At 46.9% G+C, this 20461-nt stretch overlaps 1 protein-coding gene across 4 annotated transcripts in view; it reads left to right on the top strand.

The window, feature by feature from the left end:
- The first annotated feature begins 1008 nt into the window (after window positions 1-1008).
- pbx3a (pre-B-cell leukemia homeobox 3a) overlaps window positions 1009-20461 on the top strand; it is a 47833-nt gene continuing 28380 nt past the window's right edge. For all 4 annotated transcript variants that reach the window (XM_030775600.1, XM_030775583.1, XM_030775575.1 and 1 more), the window contains exons 1-2: window positions 1009-1205; window positions 1627-1700. In XM_030775600.1, the coding sequence (XP_030631460.1) occupies window positions 1009-1205; window positions 1627-1700 (271 nt within the window). The remainder of the gene's footprint in view (window positions 1206-1626; window positions 1701-20461) is intronic.

Genomic DNA, 20461 nt, shown 5'->3' with positions numbered 1-20461 from the left:
TATATCCCTTAAATACAGCATTCACTTCTTCTTCTTCTTCTCCTTCATCATCATCATCATCATTGTCGTCGTCAGTTTGTGTGTTTTCGTGAAGCCTACTTGGGTGAAAGGTTGTGAGAGGAATACACACCCTCAGTGGGCGGGGCTTGCGACCTCAAACTGATATTCTCCTTCAGAAACACTTCAATACATCTGAGCGCAGCGAAGAGCGCAACTACAGTCCCTTCGCTGACACCAGCACCCGAAATAAATGCCGATATCCGCAGATATATTTGATCAACTGCAACACTATACAAGCTGTCTTAAACACTGGGTTTGCAATTATACCGCTAAAACACTGGATAAAGAAACAACATCACTGTCATCATTAAGACCATCGCCAGGTTCTTTTATTGCATTTCAGCACACAGATTCGTGTTCAGTTGTGTACGTTTTAACTCCCCTTTGGATCTCTTTTTGGATTTTTTTTTCCACTCTCGCCTATGCTTGCGGACTGCGCTGAGTGAATGGGGAATTGGGGAAGTTTTGCCGATGACGAACAGGATAACGGAGAGTAATATGAAGACGCAAGGATAACAATTTAAAAGTGTAAGTGATGCCGAATCCTGTATAGAGACGTCTGTACCAATCAATCACAACTTCAAAACAGCCCCTTGGAGAGGAGTCTGGATTGTGTCCAGACGTCGGGATTATTAAAACAGACTCATTCATTGGGTACAATTAATACACGACTTGTTTCGATTTCAACTCTACGAATCCGAGCAAAGAGGAAACAAGGCGAAAACATCCTCTAACAGCGCGCGTTGTGCATGCTTTTGCAGCCTGCCAACCAAGCCGCGACACTCTTCATCAGTTGAAGATTTCTATATTAAAATCTGTTTCCAACATCCTCTATCCTTGCATGTACCACATAAACAGTTATTTTCATTTATGCGACTGAGAATAACGCCCGCATCTGTTCCGTGTGTGTGGTTCTGAAGAAGCGCATTGATTGTGTTGCGGCAGAGCATGGACGAGCAAGCCCGAATCATGCAATCGCTTGGCGGTGTGACCCTAGCTGGCCACTCGGTGCAAGGGGGTATGGCTTTACCGCCTCCGCACGGACATGAAGGAACTGACGGGGATGGAAGAAAACAAGACATCGGGGACATTCTTCATCAAATTATGACCATCACAGACCAAAGTCTGGATGAGGCACAAGCAAAGTTAGTTCATTTTATAGTCTCCGTATTATTATACTTCTCAAGAGTCGTTACTTGAATATAACTGTGATTGTTAGTGGTAGCCTATTACACTGTATAGGTGGTTTGATCAAATAACTTTTTGTCCATACCTGGACTGAGGCCGTCTACTTTTAACGCGTTGCGCTGCACCGCATGTGCCCTATTCAATGTGAAGTTGGGTGCTGTTAATTATAACATTTGGACTGTGTATCGGCGGCGCTCTCTTTTCATCCGGTGTTGCTTAACTTGCTATAACATGCATTACATGTGGATAAATCTGTGCGACTGTGACAGCCCTAGAGACGAAACAGAAGAAGTGTGATGAGGCACGCTAATCGCGTGTACTTTGTTAATCACCAACATAAAGTAATTTTATTTTTCTCTCTGCATTTTCACTCCTCAGAAAGCATGCACTGAACTGCCACAGAATGAAACCGGCTCTCTTCAGCGTACTCTGTGAGATAAAAGAGAAAACAGGTAAGCGGTGGTGTACTCTGTTTTTAAAAGACGAGAGTCAGCGTAACCCATTCGTTGCCGTTCAGATGGTACGTCTCCCTTCCAGCAGGACGGCTCATTCACCGCCATCTTGCTCGGTTTAAGACCACTTGTCTTTTGAACTGTGACTAGCCTGAGACCACATGCTGCGCAGCGTCTCGATGCGCTGTTGTTTGTCACATACTTCAGGCAAGATCTTATCGACCTGGTTTCTCTGGCACTGCTTGTGCACCTGACACTTAATCCCTCATATCTACTTGTCATTTATTAGGGGACGTGCAGGGTAATTATGTGTCTATTGAGTTGCCCCAGTGGTCGTCGCTCTGGGACTCGACTGCGTAAAGTACCCTGTCAAATTTGTTTATCTGATTTTTAACGGGTAGGTGTCAAAAGCCATATGCATCGCAGAGAGGATGGGTATTTTCACATTAAAGGTATAAATATAAAACCTGGCTTCATGAAAGGTGAAAGCATCTAATAAGCCTACGTCACGGGCTCTAAAGATGGAAAAAAATAAGCCTGAATATTTAAATTAATGGTAGTAAAAATTAACAACTAAACATAGGCTTTTGAAACTTTAGGGTGACGTATCGTGGTGTGCAGATGAGCTGTTGTGTTTAGCACAGACAATACATGCAGAATTTCTCACTGATACGCAAGGTGTTGTTGTGAGGGGCAAAATGGTAAAAATAGCTCTAGTTTTAACTTTACCCAGTCCTTTACCTAACCTGAACTTTCACCCAAAACCTCAAATTAAACAGACTCGCTTCCTGTTTTGCGTCCTCGTTAAGCACATTTGTTTGTCTGTGGTAACCGCATTGCTTACCACAAACTTTTTCTGTTTTCCGACATGTTGTTGGCTAAAGAAAAGACCGCGGTACCTGCTGCTGTCTGGACCAGTGGTTCGGGATGACATCCCCAATAAATCGCAGGAGAATAATAAATTGTTATCTATGTGCTGTTTTTACAAACTTGTTAGTCTTATCAGTTGGAACGATTAGGGGTTTGTTTTGTATAAGCTGCTCTGACGGGTCAGGAGTAGATGATGTGAGAAGCGTCTGTCATTTTGGAAGCTGATGTCATGAGGGACGCTGATGTTGTAGTGTATGATAGTTTAAAAATAATTTCGATCAGATTTTCTGAGAATTGGAGGCCTGTGTGACTGACGTGTGTTGAGATATAACAGTGAAATTTTTTAAAGTCATTGCAAGTTTGAATATTTCTCGGTGCTAAACTTCATGTCTGCTGGACCCAAAAATCGCTGTGTGGTGCAGTGGTGTAGTGTTGCAGCTGAGCCCCCTAAATATAAAAGTGCAAAATTATTCTCCGATGATGATGATGATGATGATTGTTATTATTATTGTTGTTGTTGATGTTGTTGTTGTTATTGTTGTTGTCAATGATGATAATAATAACAACAACAACAACAACAACAACAGATACATACATATGTTATATTATTATTATTATTATTATTATTATTATTATCATTATTATTGCTACTACTACTACTAATATTACTAGTACCAGTAATAATAATAATAATTTGTTAATCTTAAATGCTTAGAGGTGATCTAACAGCTACCTGGGGTGGTCTTGGAGCATTCTCTGATACTTTATCTCTCCATGTCCTCCTTCTACTCAATACAGCTATAAAAAAGTTTCAAATTGCTTTTCTCACCACTCTCTGTATTTGATACTCTGTGCTGCAATCCGTTTTACGAGCCTTACTGTGCCCTGGCAGTGAAGTGGACTCTATGATGAGACTGAATGAAAAGACAAGCACTAGACACCCTTTCTCTTATTCTTTAATTCATTTCTCTCTCTCTCTCTCTCTCTCTCTCTGTCTTTCTCTCTCTCGCTCCCCCCCCCCTCACTCTCTCTCTCTCCCTCTGCCTCAATCACATACCCACATGTGCTGTGCCAAGTTGGTTTTTACAAAAGGCTTTCATCAAAAGTTTCAGGAGTCGTCTGCGTGACCGTGGGAATTGCTGAGATGTGCGGATCGCCCAGCTGAGCCGCCGAGCCTGACTGCGTAATTTACGACCTGTTTGTTTTCCCCCGGGTTTATCTTTTCATGGCTGGAATGAGTGACTTTTATGTGGATTTTTTCCACAGGTTATCTTTGTTATGGAGCTGGTTTTGCATGGGGAGCAGTGGGAAGTGATACACTGCAGATTGTGCTTTTGGTTACAGTGTTAGTGTGGTCAATAAATCTACACCCTGTGTGTCTTTTGATTGTGCCGTGAATTAGATTAGACACACTGGCATGCTGTTTACCACGTCACCGTTGTGAAAATGTCATGAAACACCTCATGCACGCAGACACACACACACACACACACATCACACACACACACACACACACACACACACACACACACACACACACACTATCAAACCAAAGACAGTTTGTTAAAGAAAAAGAAAATCTTAAACAATTCCCAGTACATAAGGAAGTGTCCCGGAGCGCCATGTGAATTCTGTGATGTTAGGAGTAACCCAGTGTAAGCCTGTCCAGGACCTTCGGTTCAGAATCCGCAGATCGGACCTGTGAATTCTGTGATGTTAGGAGTAACCCAGTGTAAGCCTGTCCAGGACCATCAGTTCAGAACCCGCAGATCGGACCTGTGAATCCTGTGATGTGAGGAGTAACCCAGTGTAAGCCTGTCCAGGACCGTCAGTTCAGAACCAGCAGATCGGACCTGACAGTGATTCTGTTGATGTGACTGGAACTTCACCACAGCAGCAGAAATACAGCTCTCCTTAGCTTCCCAAGCCTAACGGGTTGAGGCCAAAAACAACAACAACAACAACAACAACAGCAAACAGGAAACCGTAAAAATAGAAATTATTCAATGCATTCCCATTCGGAATCCAGATTTCCTCTGTCAGCTGAATCAGTGCAGGGCTGAAGCTATAGTAAGACAGCAGTGGTAATCATTAGCTTGATTTACAGAGAACATTGTATTGGAGAGGTAAGCAGTTCTCAGAGCGGGAAGGGACATTGAGTCTCAAGGCAATCAGACAGAGAGTTAATGAGACAAATAAATCTGTCCCACAATATTTACTGCATTCAACTCTATCCTTCTGGCTGATAATAATAATAATAATAATAATAACAACAACAATAATAATAATAATAGTAATTATAAAAGAGGATATTCGATTGTGCTGTTTGGCCAACTGGGACTAAGCTCTGACACACTGGGTGATTAACACTGGCCCTGTCTGAGTGTGTAACTCATCCCGGTCTCTCTGAGGGAGGCCTGGCATGTTCTTGCTTACTCTGTGAAGTGCTGGAGGACTGTCGGAGATGTGCAGCACGGCCCACTGGTCTGGAAAATGCACATAAGAGCAGAGAGTAATTGATTGAAATCCTGGACGAGTCTCACTTCTGAAGCAGCCGTGTGCCTCAACCCTGAACAGGCTCTAAAGCCTTTAAATTACACTGAGCAAAATTGTACTGTACTGCTCACAGTGCTGAGGAGGGACCACCCCTCACGTCTCACCATTCACCCCCGTGGCTCTGACAGCCTGGACTCAGCTCCTGGAAATCACTGGAAATCACTCAGCTCCTGGAAATCACTGGAAAGCACTACCAGTTGGCAGTGGCTCAGTGGTTTCAGGCCCCACAGAGGGAACCAGACTGTTGTTGGTTTGCGTCCCAGGCAGGGCACTGTGAGATGTTGAGTCAGTCCTGTAGAGTCCCATAGAGCTGCTGGTTCTAATGTCTCTGCTCTTCCTCTGAATAATGCTGCTGAGCCCCTGAGTAAGATGTTCAGCCCCCAATGACTGAGGAGTCCAACAGCCCTGTCTGCCCCATGTCTCACCTCCGCACTTCAACCCTGTCTGCCTCACGTCTCACCTCCTCACTTCAACCCTGTCTGCCTCACGTCTCACCTCTGCACTTCAACCCTGTCTGCCTCACGTCTCACCTCCTCACCAGCCCTGTCTGCCCCATGTCTCACCTCCTCACCAGCCCTGTCTGCCCCATGTCTCATCTCCGCACTTCAACCCTGTCTGCCTCACATCTCACCTCCTCACCAGCCCTGTCTGCCCCACGTCTCACCTCCTCACTTCAGCCCTGTCTGCCCCACGTCTCACCTCCTCACTTACGCCCTGTCTGCCTCATGTCTCACCCCCTCACTTCAGCCCTGTCTGCCTCACATCTCACCTCCTCACCAGCCCTGTCTGCCTCACATCTCACCTCATCACCAGCCCTGTCTGCCTCACGTCTCACCTCCTCACTTCAGCCCTGTCTGCCCCATGTCTCACCTCCTCACCAGCCCTGTCTGCCCCATGTCTCATCTCCGCACTTCAACCCTGTCTGCCTCACGTCTCACCTCCTCACCAGCCCTGTCTGCCCCACGTCTCACCCCCTCACTTCAGCCCTGTCTGCCCCACGTCTCACCTCCTCACTTCAGCCCTGTCTGCCTCACGTCTCACCTCCTCACCAGCCCTGTCTGCCCCATGTCTCACCTCCTCACCAGCCCTGTCTGCCCCATGTCTCATCTCCCGCACTTCAACCCTGTCTGCCTCACGTCTCACCTCCTCACCAGCCCTGTCTGCCCCACGTCTCACCTCCTCACTTCAGCCCTGTCTGCCCCATGTCTCACCTCCTCACCAGCCCTGTCTGCCCCACGTCTCACCTCCTCACTTCAGCCCTGTCTGCCTCATGTCTCACCCCCTCACTTCAGCCCTGTCTGCCTCACATCTCACCTCCTCACTAGCCCTGTCTGCCTCACGTCTCACCTCCTCACCAGCCCTGTCTGCCTCACGTCTCACCTCCTCACTTCAGCCCTGTCTGCCTCACGTCTCACCTCCTCACTTCAGCCCTGTCTGCCTCACGTCTCACCTCCTCACTTCAGCCCTGTCTGCCCCACGTCTCACCTCCTCACTTCAGCCCTGTTTGCCCCACGTCTCACCTCCTCACCAGCCCTGTCTGCCTCACGTCTCACCTCCTCACCAGCCCTGTCTGCCTCATATCTCACCTCCTCACCAGCCCTGTCTGCCTCACGTCTCACCTCCTCACCAGCCCTGTCTGCCTCACGTCTCACCTCCTCACTTCAGCCCTGTCTGCCTCACGTCTCACCTCCTCACTTCAGCACAGTGTGTAGCCCCTGTCTCCTATACCTCCTTGCCCTGGTCCAGAAGTCTACAGACAGAGCAGTGAACACCCTCACTGGGGTTAAACAAAGTGTTTAAAATGATAAGAAAAGTTGTCTGTGTTGCTGCATGTAGGGAGCTGCATTTCAGCGTAGTCCCTAAACGGTTCTGTAGTCATTACTCTAAACACCGCTTAAGATTCCGTACTCAGACATATGTAGTCTCAGATCTGGCTTTGACTTCTGAGGGATACATTTTGAGGCAGAGGTGTGGCAGTAGGAAGGTTTGATTGGAAGTGTGCCTGTCCTGTCCTGTCCTGTCCTGTGTTGAAGACTGGTGTCCTCCACTGTGCCTCTGCTGTGCCTCTGTTGTGCCTCCACTGTGCCTCCGTTGTGCCTCCGTTGTGCCTCCGTTGTGCCTCCGTTGTGCCTCTGTTGTGCCTCCACTGTGCCTCCACTGTGCCTCCGTTGTGCCTCTGTTGTGCCTCCACTGTGCCTCCACTGTGCCTCCGTTGTGCCTCCGTTGTGCCTTCGCTGTGTCTCTGCTGTCTGCTTTGTCTGGAAGGTTTTATTGAGCTCTGGCACAGGCACACGGCTGTAACTGTTTTTTTTTTAATACACTCATGTGACACTGATGAATTTTTGTGGGAACTAGAGCGGTAATTAGGCAGACTGTATTTTAGCTGGTTAATCGTGGAGATTTGACACGCAGCTCCGCCCCTTTCATAATAAAGCACAGGCAGCTCCGCCTCTTTCGTAATAAAGCCTGAGACAGGTGGTAAAGCGTCACTCCAGGATGGCAGGACTGCCGTGTCTGTTGTGCAGAAAGTCTGATTAGAGCTCTCAGATCTGAATCCCTGCTCATTTACATCTCTGTATTCATAATGAAGAAACGAACTTAACCTAGAGGAGAGGGCTGCACACACACTCACTCACACACACACACACAGATACGTACACACACACACACACACACACACACCATCAGACAGATACAGCCATAGTCAGACACACACACACACACACACACACACAGATATGTACACACACTCACATACACACACACACACTCACATACACACCGTCAGACACATACAGCCATAGTCAGACACACACACACACACACACTCACACATACACACACAGATACGTACACACACTCGCATACACACACACACACACAGATATGTACACACACTCACATACACACACACCGTCAGACACATACAGCCATAGTCAGACACACAGACACACACACACACACACTCACACACACATACACACACACCGTCAGACACATACAGCCATAGTCAGACACACAGACACACACACACACACTCACACATACACACAGACACACACACAGATATGTACGCACACTCACATACACACACACACAGATACGTACACACACTCACATACACACACACACACACACACACAGATATGTACACACACTCACATACACACACACAGTCAGACACATACAACCATAGTCAGACACACAGACACACATGCACACAGACACGGTCACACACACACGCACACAGACACACACACACAAGCACACACACACACACACACACACACGCACACACACACACGCAGACATATATATCTACTACCCTAATTATGGTTTTCTCACATTACAGTCAGTGACCTCTCTGGGAGAAACAGACCCTGCTCAGCTAATACCTCCTCCTTTCCTTAAACGTCTGGCCTTGTTTGGTGGTGTCCCAGAAGGCCGTTCACCCATCTCAGCAGGCCAGCTGACAAATTGGACATGGCCTCTGATCTGTCAGCGCACCCTTGTGCCTTCTCAGGTTAACCAAATTGTGCTAAAGTATTGCAGCATTAAATTTTCATTTCCCGAAAGTAAACGTGTCGCCCGCGTCCACAGCCTATGTTAATATTCTCCATCTCCCCGGTGACACACGCATGTGCTGTTAGAGCCGTGTGTGATGCGTTGTCATCCATAATTTTGTCGAGCGTTGAGTTGGGGGGTAGGGGAGGAGGGGTGGGGTATAAAAGCTGCAGCTGAAGGCCGTACATTTTTTACAGGGTAAAATAAAACATGGGCCAACCTGTTGAAACCGTGTTCATGTCTGTGGTGTGCAGACGAGACCATTCACCACTTTCAGGGCAGATGAAGGAACTGTTTTATGTCTTATACTTATTTGAGCTATTAGCCTTTACACTGGCGTTTTTTATTTAATCACTAAATGAAATGGGAATGAAGTGGATACTGTTCCCCTGAGATCGCTCTGGTACAACCTCATGTGTCAGTGGACCTGACCGCTCTGGTACATGACCTCATGTGTCAGTGGACCTGACCGCTCTGGAATGACCTCAGGGGTCAGTGGACCTGACCGCTCTGGAATGACCTCAGGGGTCAGTGAACCTGAGACCGCTCTGGAATGACCTCAGGGGTCAGTGAACCTGAGACCGCTCTGGAATGACCTCAGGGGTCACCGAACCTGAGACCGCTCTGGAATGACCTCAGGGGTCAGTGGACCTGACCGCTCTGGAATGACCTCAGGGGTCAGTGAACCTGAGACCGCTCTGGAATGACCTCAGGGGTCACCGAACCTGAGACCGCTCTGGAATGACCTCAGGGGTCAGTGGACCTGACCGCTCTGGAATGACCTCAGGGGTCAGTGGACCTGCTCATGGGTTTGACTGGGGCTGAGACTGAAGCTTCCCAGCCTGTATGCTGCAGTACGACTGAAAACGGGCTCAGATTAGCCCAGATTAGCAGACGGATGCAGTAATGACAGTCAGACATAGTGCCAGACAGACTCCAGTCTAACCAAACGGCTCACAGAATGTTCATATTTCACTTTGTGCTCCCAGCTCACCCACAGCTGCTGGACAAACCTTTAATTCTTTATTCTGCTGAAAAAAAGCAACAGAATGGACAGGTGAAGGTGATATGAGTTAAAAAATGTTGCCTTTCTCTCAGTCCTAATCTCCAGATGAACGGCACTGTAATAATAATAGAGCGCTGTTCTTTCAGGAGGTAGATATGATTACAGAAATGAACAAAAAGACATTTTCTGCATGCCTAAGACAATGTTATTATTTATAGCCACAATGAAATATTTTCACAGAACCACAAACGAGAACATGACTATACAGGAATCCAGAGTTATGCCAAAAAAAATGAACGCTTCTTTGATGACTGAAATCTAAAAGAGTTTTAAACATATACAGTATAGATATAATGTGACTGTATGATTCAATTCAGATGCGTAATTGTATAACGGCTGTATTAAAGGATAAAGAGGAAGTATCTCTGACCCACACTATGTGCACTGAGCACAGGGTTCACTTTGCTTTCATTTGGATTTAAAATGTCACAATGATTTTTCATACTGTTTTCTCACAGATGATTTTAACATTGTTTTCCCAACCATGGTCCTATTTGAATTTTGACAACAAATAAAAATGGAATAAAAAAAGAAGCTGGCAGCTGGGAGAAAACAGTAAAAAGAGAGAAAGAGTAATTGTCTGGTTGACAGACAGGGGACATAAGACTTTAGACGATAGCTGTCTTAGTTGAATCAGGAGTCGTCACAGGAGCAGAGGATAAGAACAGGGCTCTCAGAGCGGTTTGCTCTGTGTGTCTGACGACTGTTCTCTCAGCTGCACGCAGACCAGTGCCATTCTGCGTAACCTTTATTCACAACTTAAAACTCAAAAGATTGGTGTACATTTTTAACTTAATACCTGATAGACTGGTGTACGTTTTTATGAAATTCTGTGATGGGATACATGAATGTGTGTCCTCTGACAGGCTAGATTGGTTCAGGCCCATTACTGAAACACTGTGAAAATCTCTCATCACATTAGCTTCCCCAGGATGGGAGTTGATCTGCCTAGCAGGTGCATTTCTGTGGCTTTCTGCTTAAAAAGAAAAAAAAAAACTTTGGAGGTTTTCCCTTTATTTGTGTGTTTTGACTATGAACTGTGGGATGACAATTTAATCAGCTTTTATTAATACAGTAAATAGCTCTGTTCGGCTGCCGAGCAGAAGAACCTGATCTCTCACAGTGTTTCCGAGTGTCGACTAATTTCCTTTGTTTACAGAGACTGAAGCAGCTGGTAAACATGTTTTCTTTGTTTTGTTTTGTTTTTGTTTTTTTCGGAACGAGAGCATATTAACATCATAAATGTCTGAGGCGGTTGCTCTGAGTGAGATGTATCTGCTCTAGAATCAGAGAGAAAGGTCTAGTTCTGAGCGAGACATATCTGCTCTAGAATCAGAGAGAAAGGTCTGGCATACAGAAATCTCTCATTCACCACCATGTCAGTCTATAAAGCAACAACCATTCGGTGCGTAATTGTAATTCTGTTTGCAACTGAAATTCTGTGTGTGATTGTAATGTTACATGTAGAGTGACCTGGCGTTTTCCTGAATCCTGTGTATGACTTTACTTGGCAGTGCTGTTAACATGACTTTACTCTGAGACTGTGTGGAGGGACATTGCTGCAGGCTTGCATCAGAAGTGTGTGTGCGCGCGCACGCACACACACACACACACACACACACACACACACACACACACACCCCAAGCCTACAGGCAGAAGAGCTTTAATAAACAGTGAAAGAAAAGAGATTTGTGGCCTTGTGGAAACTCTTTGAGAATGTAAATATTAAACACATCTTTTTGGCTGAGTTACATTTTGAAAGGATATAGGCAGTGATAACATAAAAATAAAAGGTTCAGCTCTCGCCTGAGGAAGGACATCGTTCAGAACACATTTGTAAATATGTGTGTGTGTGTGTGTGTGTGTGTGTGTGTCAGGGTATACTGTGTGTATTTTATATGTACATGTGTATGTGTGTGTGTGTGTGTGTGTGTGTATGTGTGTGGCACATTATATTGTGTGTATTGTATATATACGTGTGTGTGTGTGTGTGTTTACTGAACATGCGGGTGAGTGAGTGTGGGTGGCAGATTTATTGTGGATGTGTATTGTATACATTCGTGTGTGGGTGTGTGTGTGTGTAGGTGGGCTGTATTGTGTGTGTGTGTGTGCGACTGAGTGACTAAAGAGAAGAGTTTATAAATGAAGTGTTAACAGACCTTCTCACATCTCACTTTTCCTTGTGGCTCCATTGTTTGTGTGTGTGTGTGTGTGTGTGTGTGTGTGTGTGTGTGTGTGTGTGACAGCCCATGTTTATCTTCATTAAACAGCTCTGTTGAGAGAGAGTCCTGTGAGAGTTCACCCACTCACAGGCCTGAGGAAGGTGCCATCGTACTCAAACATTTTATTTAAAAAAAAAAAATCACACTTCTCTCTGGTCCTAAATATTTCGTGCCTGGTTGTCTGACGGTCGTATGAAGTGAACTCCTCTTCACACTGTCAGTTCTCAGCCGTGGGAGTGTGTGGATGGAGCCAGAGAGACAGTGGAGAACATGCTGTTGAGTTGTTTACTACCGTTCCCAGCACGGATGGGTTGTCTTTCTCACTCGCGTCTCAAACTCCTCGTGCAAATTGAACAGTATGGAATGAGTGTGTCAATGCAGCGGTGCTAAAAGACCAGCCGTAAGTCGCGAGCAGACGAGCAGACTTCATCGTTGGTTCATTCGTCATCTCAGCATCAGCATCGAAACCCAGGAGGCTGTGCTGACCACGTCAGTGAAGTCTGGTGTAATGCGTACAGGCTTTACGCTCCTCTAGTGTGGAGTGCTTTAAGCTCTTGTATTAACTTAGCAGATCTCTATAAGAGCTGTCCAGCAGCATCTGTGCCTGAGATCTACTGAACTGTATCAGAATTTGAGTCATGACTTATTCCAATAATGTTTTCAGCTGCTGTTCTCTGAGCTAAGCATGCACATAATGTCTTAACACACACACACACACACACACACACACACACACACTCTCTTCTGTGCTTAGACTTAAAGAGCTCTTTGTGCAGAGGTCGTGAAGCATGTAGCAGTAAAGTGATGGGGGTTTCTATGGAGAGACATGGAGCTCTGACACTTTTCGCCGGTGGCATTGTATGAGTGCCAGAGACTGGCGCCCTCCTGTCTGTATTAGCCACTAATGGAGCGCCGTGACTGGCAAGGCAGGTTCGGCAGTACTCTCCCTAAAACACCTCTCTCACGCATCATGACATCTCAGACTAATTCAAATTAATTAAATAATTAAAACATAATGGGCGAATTAAGAATATCAAACCTGTGGTGAGCAGTTGATAGAGCACTTTCTCTCTCTCTCTCTTTCTGTTGCTGTCTTTCTTTTTCTTTTCTCTCTCTCTCTCATTCTCTCTTGCTCTGTCTCCCTTTCTCTCTTTCACACTCCCTCTTTCTCATTCTCTCTCTCTCTCTGGCAGTAAACACTAGACAGATGAAGAGAAGAGAACACACACAAACACACAGTGACATGTGCACACACACACACACACACACACACACACAGAGTGACATACACACACACACACACACAGTGACACACACGCACGCATGCACACACACACACACACACACACAGAGTGACACACACACACAGTGACACGCACACACACAGTGACATGCACACACACACACACACACACACACAGTGACACGCGCGCGCGCACACACACACACACACACACACAGTGACACGCGCACACACACACACACACAGTGACACGCTGTCTCTCTCCTGCTCTCTTACTGTCTCACCGAAGACTGACTGAGATTGAGCCCTGCAATCAATAGTGTAAAATCTTCTCTCCACCTGTCCCTGCCTGTCTCCACCTGTCCCTGCCTGTCCCCACCTGTCCCTGCCTGTCCCCACCTGTCCCTGTCTGTCCCCTGCTTGTCCCCACCTGTCCCTGCTTGTCCCCACCTGTCCCTGCTTGTCCCCACCTGTCCCCACCTGTCCCTGTCTGTCCCTTGCTTGTCCCCACCTGTCCCTGCTTGTCCCCACCTGTCCCTGCTTGTCCCCACCTGTCCCTGACTGTCCCCTGCCTGTCCCCACCTGTCCCTGTCTGTCCCTGTCTGTCCCCTGCCTGTCCCTGTCTGTCCCCGCCTGTCCCCTGCCTGTCTCTGTCCCCCACCTGTCCTCCGTCTGTCCCCCGCCTGTCCCCCATATGTCCCCCGCCTGTCTCTGCCCCCGCCTGTCTCTGTCCCTGCCTGTCTCTGCCCCCGCCTGTCTCTGTCCCTGCCTGTCTCTGTCCCCACCTGTCCCTGTCTGTCCCCTGCCTGTCCCTGTCTGTCCCCGCCTGTCTCTGTCCCCCGCCTGTCCCCGCCTGTCCCCCGCCTGTCCCCGCCTGTCTCTGTCCCCGCCTGTCTCTGTCCCTGCCTGTCTCTGTCCCCGCCTGTCTCTGTCCCGGCCTGTCTCTGTCCCCCGTCTGTCCCTGCCTGGGGTCATTGAATTGGAAAATCAAATGAGCGGTGAGGAGTTAATTGTTTGATCAATAGCCATGGCTGCTTGCTCTGTCAGGGTCAGAGTGGCCTGATCACCGCAGCAGGAATATGACGAAGACAAACCGTGAGAATGAACAGCTCGTCGGCCGTTAATCAGCACAGATCTGAGTGTCCAGCGTGGAGAGAGAAGGAAGAGTTGCCCAACAGAACAACCCCCCCCCCCCACACACACACACACACACGCACACACACACACACACATACACACACACACACACACACACACACACACACACACACAGCCCAGTGTCTGCTCCAGTATATGCACTTAAAACTGTTAATATGATGGCACAACTACTGTTGTTGAAAACAGCGATTTAACCTCAAACAGAGACACAGTGAATGGAATAGATTCACTCAGTAAACCTATGGTTAATGTCCCCAGACTGTGTCTGTTGCCTGCATCTATTGGCTTTTCACTGGGTGAAATCAATGTGACTATATACACTAACATAAACATATGAGACCGCTCTGGGAATAGAGCACAGATTCTCTCTCCACACACACACACACACACACACATGAACCGTCATTCAGCATGTCAAACGGATGTGATTTAGGGCTCTAGGTGTTGTCACATTCGTGGGAATTTATTTGAATGGTCACTGGGGTCGTGCAGGAGTCACCTTTGTGATTGATAACTGGAGAGTGCACCTGAGGTTGGAGCTCAGTTTCATTTCGGCAGAGTGGTGGAGCAGTGCTAAATCATTCCCTTTCGCCTGTGTTTGGTTTTCACATGCTGATTTCTTCCCAATTGACTCATCATCTTTAATTGCAACCGTGGCCATTTGTGGAGACCTTTGAATGTGGGCCGTAAATCAGAAGAAAAGGAACAGTGACTCACTCTACTTCCTTTTTTCATGGGTGGCATGTTTCTGACTGATGAATTAGCCTCAGGATTTATGGACGGAGAGGACTTTATGGTGGAGCTTTCAGCTGAGGGGTGGAGAACGGGGGAAAAAAAATGCTTTTGTTCATATTGAGGAGGTGTTTAAGGCTTTCACAGGCCTCCCTGTCCCTCAGGCGGACCTCCTCTTGTCTGGACATTGTCTGTGATTTTGGGCGTGTCACAATTTTTAATATGAAAGATGCTGAAACGTTGTTGGCTCTGTGGACATAACTAACCTGCTTTCAAAAGCAGAAGGTAAACAAATGCCTACCGGAATCGTCATCAGCGTCTGAGCAATGTGCAGCTCCACTGCCTTGCGCCGTAATAATGAACTATTGTAATAATACTGTAATTAACAGCATGTCAAACTCCCCCCGTAGGACACAGAAAAGGGTTTTAGGCGTCAGGACAGATCCACTCTGTACTACTGTATCTAAATCATAAACTAAAAAAATGCCCTGGGAAGTGTTGGAGTGAGATGCTTGTCCAGAACAGCACCTCATTGGTTTGGTCATGGGAACAACAAGTCCTTTGAGGTAATGCCAAGGAACACTTTGGTACATTCCTCATGTGCAGCGGAGCGTTAATTTGCGAGCGTACACACTAAAGGATATGTTGGCATACATTCCGTAAAAACACACAACAGGCGTCAATCAGAAATGTTTAAACCACATCATCGGGTTTGTGACGGGTTCCAGGACGACATGTTTGGCATGAGTTCATGTCCTGCCTCAGCTTTAGAAAACCAGTGAACTTACTGGACATTTTCTGGTAACTGGAAACCAGCAATTCTGGTTTATGAATTGTTTTACATTAGTCATCGTGTAAATATAGAAGTTACAGTGTGATTATGCTCATCAGAACATTGGCGAGTTCAAGTGCTGTTTGTGTTTTGTCTTTGGTTTTCAGAAAGAAAGAAAGAATTTAGACCCAAACAAAGCCATTCCCTTCCTTACAAAGTCTCATCAAAGCCAAATATTCTGCCTACATGCAACCTATGTCCCCAGAACAAAGGGTTAAACTAGGTGTTTTAAAAACAGAATGGTTGGTGGAAAGATTTTGTTGATTTAAAGAGACCAGAGAATGTTTTTAAGTAATTCAACAACGTTTAATTAACACAACTGTCTCCCGACAAATGGTAACGGAGGTTCAGTGACGAAGGCCAGACCAGAGCTGTGTGGGGGTACAGAGGAATGTTTTTTCAGGAATACACATCCCTCCACGAGGAGTAATAATAAAGGAGTAAATTGTTTATGCCTGTGCCAGGGGACCTTGAGGGAGATTGAACGGGTTCTCTCCCTCACCACCTCTCACTCTTTCTCTCACCCGCCTGAGTCTTGGGAAATCAGACCGATCAATAGTTCCCATTCCAGAGAGACTGCCACTCAGGCTGGAAGGGCGGGGCCATACTTCTCCATGGCCTTCGCACAGGTCCCTATCAAATAAATCTGCATGGCTGAACATGAGAAAAAGCAATAAAAAAAAAACCCCACAGCCAAACAGAGGATCTGGGCCACCTTCAGCCCAGCTCAGTGGATCAATGCAGGATGGCTCTAGACTGACTGTTCACTCGAAAAAAAAACCCCCCAAAACTATAAAACAGGAAGGATAAACTTATGTTAGCTATGTTAGAACAAACTTCACTATGTCACCCTGTTGCTGAGTAAGTGTTAGCATATTCTGGCTACTAATACCCATGACAGGGCGGTACAAGCTTGACGGACAGCTTATTTGTGGAAGCTGATTGGACATGACCTGTTTTAATGACATTTGAGAGCACACATTATCCCCAGCCAAAGAGCACATAAGCATATCTGTCACAGAAAATCACAAAAATGTGATTTATCAGTTGTTTTCACTTAGCGCACAATGCACATGTGGCTGATGCTGACATGGCAGCAGCTTCTCCTTCCTGTCGGTCACTGGATGTGACGAGAATATTGAGATGTGACATGAGGCAACGAGGGTGGTACCCGTTGTCTTCCAGCCTGCTGAGCTGCCATGGGCGGGACGTCACTCTGTGTGTGTGTGTGTCTGTGTGTGTGTGTGTGTGTGTCTGTGTGTGTGTGGTCCCATCTCTGTCGCGGGTGGCAGCGATTAGCCTGCCAGCTAACACCAAGCATTAAACAGAGGCTTCCAGATGAGTTACACGAGCTAATGTTAGCAGCTCCAGATCAGCTTCTCCCAGCTGTCATGTCGCGGGTCTCACACACAGACTGCATCATCTATTTGCACAGACGGCGTCAGCTTAACAACAGCTGTCTGGAAATGACCAGTGTTTGAAATGATGTATTAAACTGGGAGCCATTTTCTGATGTGCTTTTTGGGCAAACCTCATATCATGCTGGGAAGAGCACGCCTGTATTGCAGTCCATACACGCCACGTTAACAGACCAATAGTAACAGAAACGGTGGATCAGAAAAGCCGTATTTTTAGTACCATGCGATTAGCTTGTCACCAGTCCAGTCTCACATGGTGTTTTAGCTGCTAACGCCGCATGGGCAAACACAAGTCCTTGAGCGTCGGCCGAGATCTTTATTAGCATAATTAACACGCGCTCCAGCGGGAGTGCGAAGGCTGCGCTAACGAGAGACGGAGGCAATGAGGCTGAATGAGGCCGAGGTGCCCGCTAGACTGGCACACCGCACCACCATAGACACTTACAGCTCAACCTTGCCCTCTCAGGGCAGGTACGCCATCAGACTAAATTAAACGCTGACAGATTGCAGAGGCTTCCCGTGCTCTCCCTGTCTCCTACTCCACTCCGTTTTTTTTTTTTTTTTTTTTTGTTACTGGCAGTGTTGCTGCTGTAAATCAATACGGCCACAGTCTCAGGCCATTACCGTCACCTTTGTCATTGCCTGTGACGGTCAGGTGGATTCCCAATGGCCTGGTGATTAGTGTGGGCAGGTACGTACCAGCAACATACTGCTACACCACAGCCGTCATGACTCAAAACTCAAGGGTCATGCGATTAAAGATTTGCGATCACTCTTTAAGTACATATCTTAGTCAATTAAGGAAACCACACTGCAGTCACTGTGCACCAGTATGCTCCATTTACCTCACTTATTATTCTGTGGAGTAAGAGTGAGTCTAGTTTATTCATTCATTCATTCATTCATTTTTATCAATAATGTTAGATTAAACTGCCAGAAACCAGGAGTGAACGACTCTAGGCTCCATGAGAGTCGAAATGACTTATTTTTGAATTGAAAATGGTTGGAAAAGGTGTTGGCACCCTCACCCTACACACCCTGTACACCAGACGTTTCATAGCACTTCAACTTGTGTCATTGTAAGTATAATGGTTTTATAATGGTTTTTGAATCACTTTGGTCGTCACTAATCCAGTTTCACACAGTTCCATCTCTCCATGTGAAGTCCACCACCCACCTAACACTTCTATATATAACCATGCTATAACATTTGATGTTTGTGTACTGTTATAGAGTGAGGGGCTTTGTCTTCAGATGGACAGTACAGTTTGCTCTCTCTCTCTCACTGTCTTAAAACCACAACTCTGCCCTCTGCCTGCAATGGTTAAAGAAAAAAAACAACCAAAAAAAAAAAAAGCGTTGTGTCGTTCGGCTGTGAAATGACTCCTCAAAGACAGGGAGATGGGGGGGGGGGGAAAAAATGCTCAGGTATCGATCTGTTGCCATCGGCAACCTGCTCCGCACTCCGCGGGCTGGCCATCACTCCCCTCACCGGGTGATTTGTGTGAAGCCTCTGTGAAGCTGTTAGCATGCTAATGTCCTGGCCAATGCTCGCCAGCGCCCAACGCAGCGAAGGGTGGACAGCAGTGCATTCTCCACAGCAGAGGGCAGGAACTGAAACCATACAGTGGTTGGTTTATAAGACTCGCCCCTGACAGAGCACTGACTCACTCAGACTCTTTTGTTAAGCGTGTTTCGCTGAGTGTTGGCGCTAATACAGACATGTGTAAGCTGACAGGCTTGTTCAGTGAAGTTCCTCACATTTCAGCGCTGATGCAGTTGTTGCTTGGTGTGTTGTTATATTTAAAGATTTGTTTGGGTGTTTAGTGGTTTAGTTGTGTGTTTCCTGGATCCTGGGAAGGGGAGAGAGGATTTTGTGGGGGGTTTTTTGACAGGAAGACGGAGGTGTCGCTAAGCTCTTGGTAAAAGAGGATGTGATGTTGTTTCATTAACGAAGCAGAATAATGTTCAGCTTCCTTTGCCAAAAAAGGCTTTTAATTACAGAGATCTGAACACATGCCCCCCTCTCCCCCACACACACAGACCCCCTCTCTTCTCAGACCCCCCCCCCCCCCCCCCCCCCGCCCACACACAGACCCCCTCTCTTCTTAGACCCCCCCCCCCCCCCCCCCCCCGCTCCCCGCTCCCCGCTCCCCGCTCCCCGCTCCCTAATCAGAGAGTGCTGCTGCATTGACAGAGTGACTGTGAAAGTCCCTGCCAGCAACTTTGTCTCTCCATATCCCTCCAATTAACACATAAACCCTAATTACCCAGATCAGCTCTCCTGGCACAGCCTTGGCAGAAGACTGATGGTGCGTGCGTGTGAGTGTGTGTGAGTGTGTGTGTGTGTGTGTGTGTGTTCAGAGGTGTTGAAAGTGGGTAATCAGGGAATACTGTGAGTGGGAAGCCAGCACATCCAGAGATAACAGAAAAACAAACTCTCTCTCTCTCTCTCTCTCTCTCTCTCTCTCTCTCACTCTCTCTCACACACACACACTCACACACACACACACACACACACACACACACACACATCACTAGCAAATAATTTGTCAAATATGAAAGGGGAGACTGGTTGGGTGCATTAGACACATTTTGAGGTTTATCCTTTTTTTCTGGTCTATCCTCCATTTGCTGATCAGTAATTTTTAATCAAATCACCTCAGGGCCTTTGACCATGTTTGGAGTTACGGTTTGAAAGGAATGAAGCATATCATTCTGTGTAAACATCCTGGCTTTGTGAAGGCCAAATCTGCCAGCTCCATGAGACAATGCTCCTGGCCTTGCGGACAGTAAGTCTACATAGGCCAGTTGTTGGTTAATGAATATCAGGATGTGGTGAGGTTGTGTGTTTGGCCTGGTTAGTGAGCTTTACTGTGTTTCCCTGCGAAAAGTCACCAACATGGTTACCATGGCAATCAGCCAAAAGGCCTGGAGTCAGGCGGCCGTGTTTGACTGTGCCAGTCAGGAACCAGGAGCGAACCAGAACAGAGGAGAGTAATGTCCAGCTCCTCCCGGGAGCCCAGGTGATCATGGGACAATTCAAAAAGTACAGCAGCCCAGGTGATCATGAGTAAATACGAAAAGGCCAGCGGCCCA

The sequence above is a fragment of the Chanos chanos genome, chromosome 1, assembly GCF_902362185.1.
Source record: "Chanos chanos chromosome 1, fChaCha1.1, whole genome shotgun sequence".
Classification (NCBI taxonomy): Eukaryota; Metazoa; Chordata; class Actinopteri; order Gonorynchiformes; family Chanidae; genus Chanos; species Chanos chanos.
This window is presented reverse-complemented; position numbering and strand designations above follow the sequence as displayed.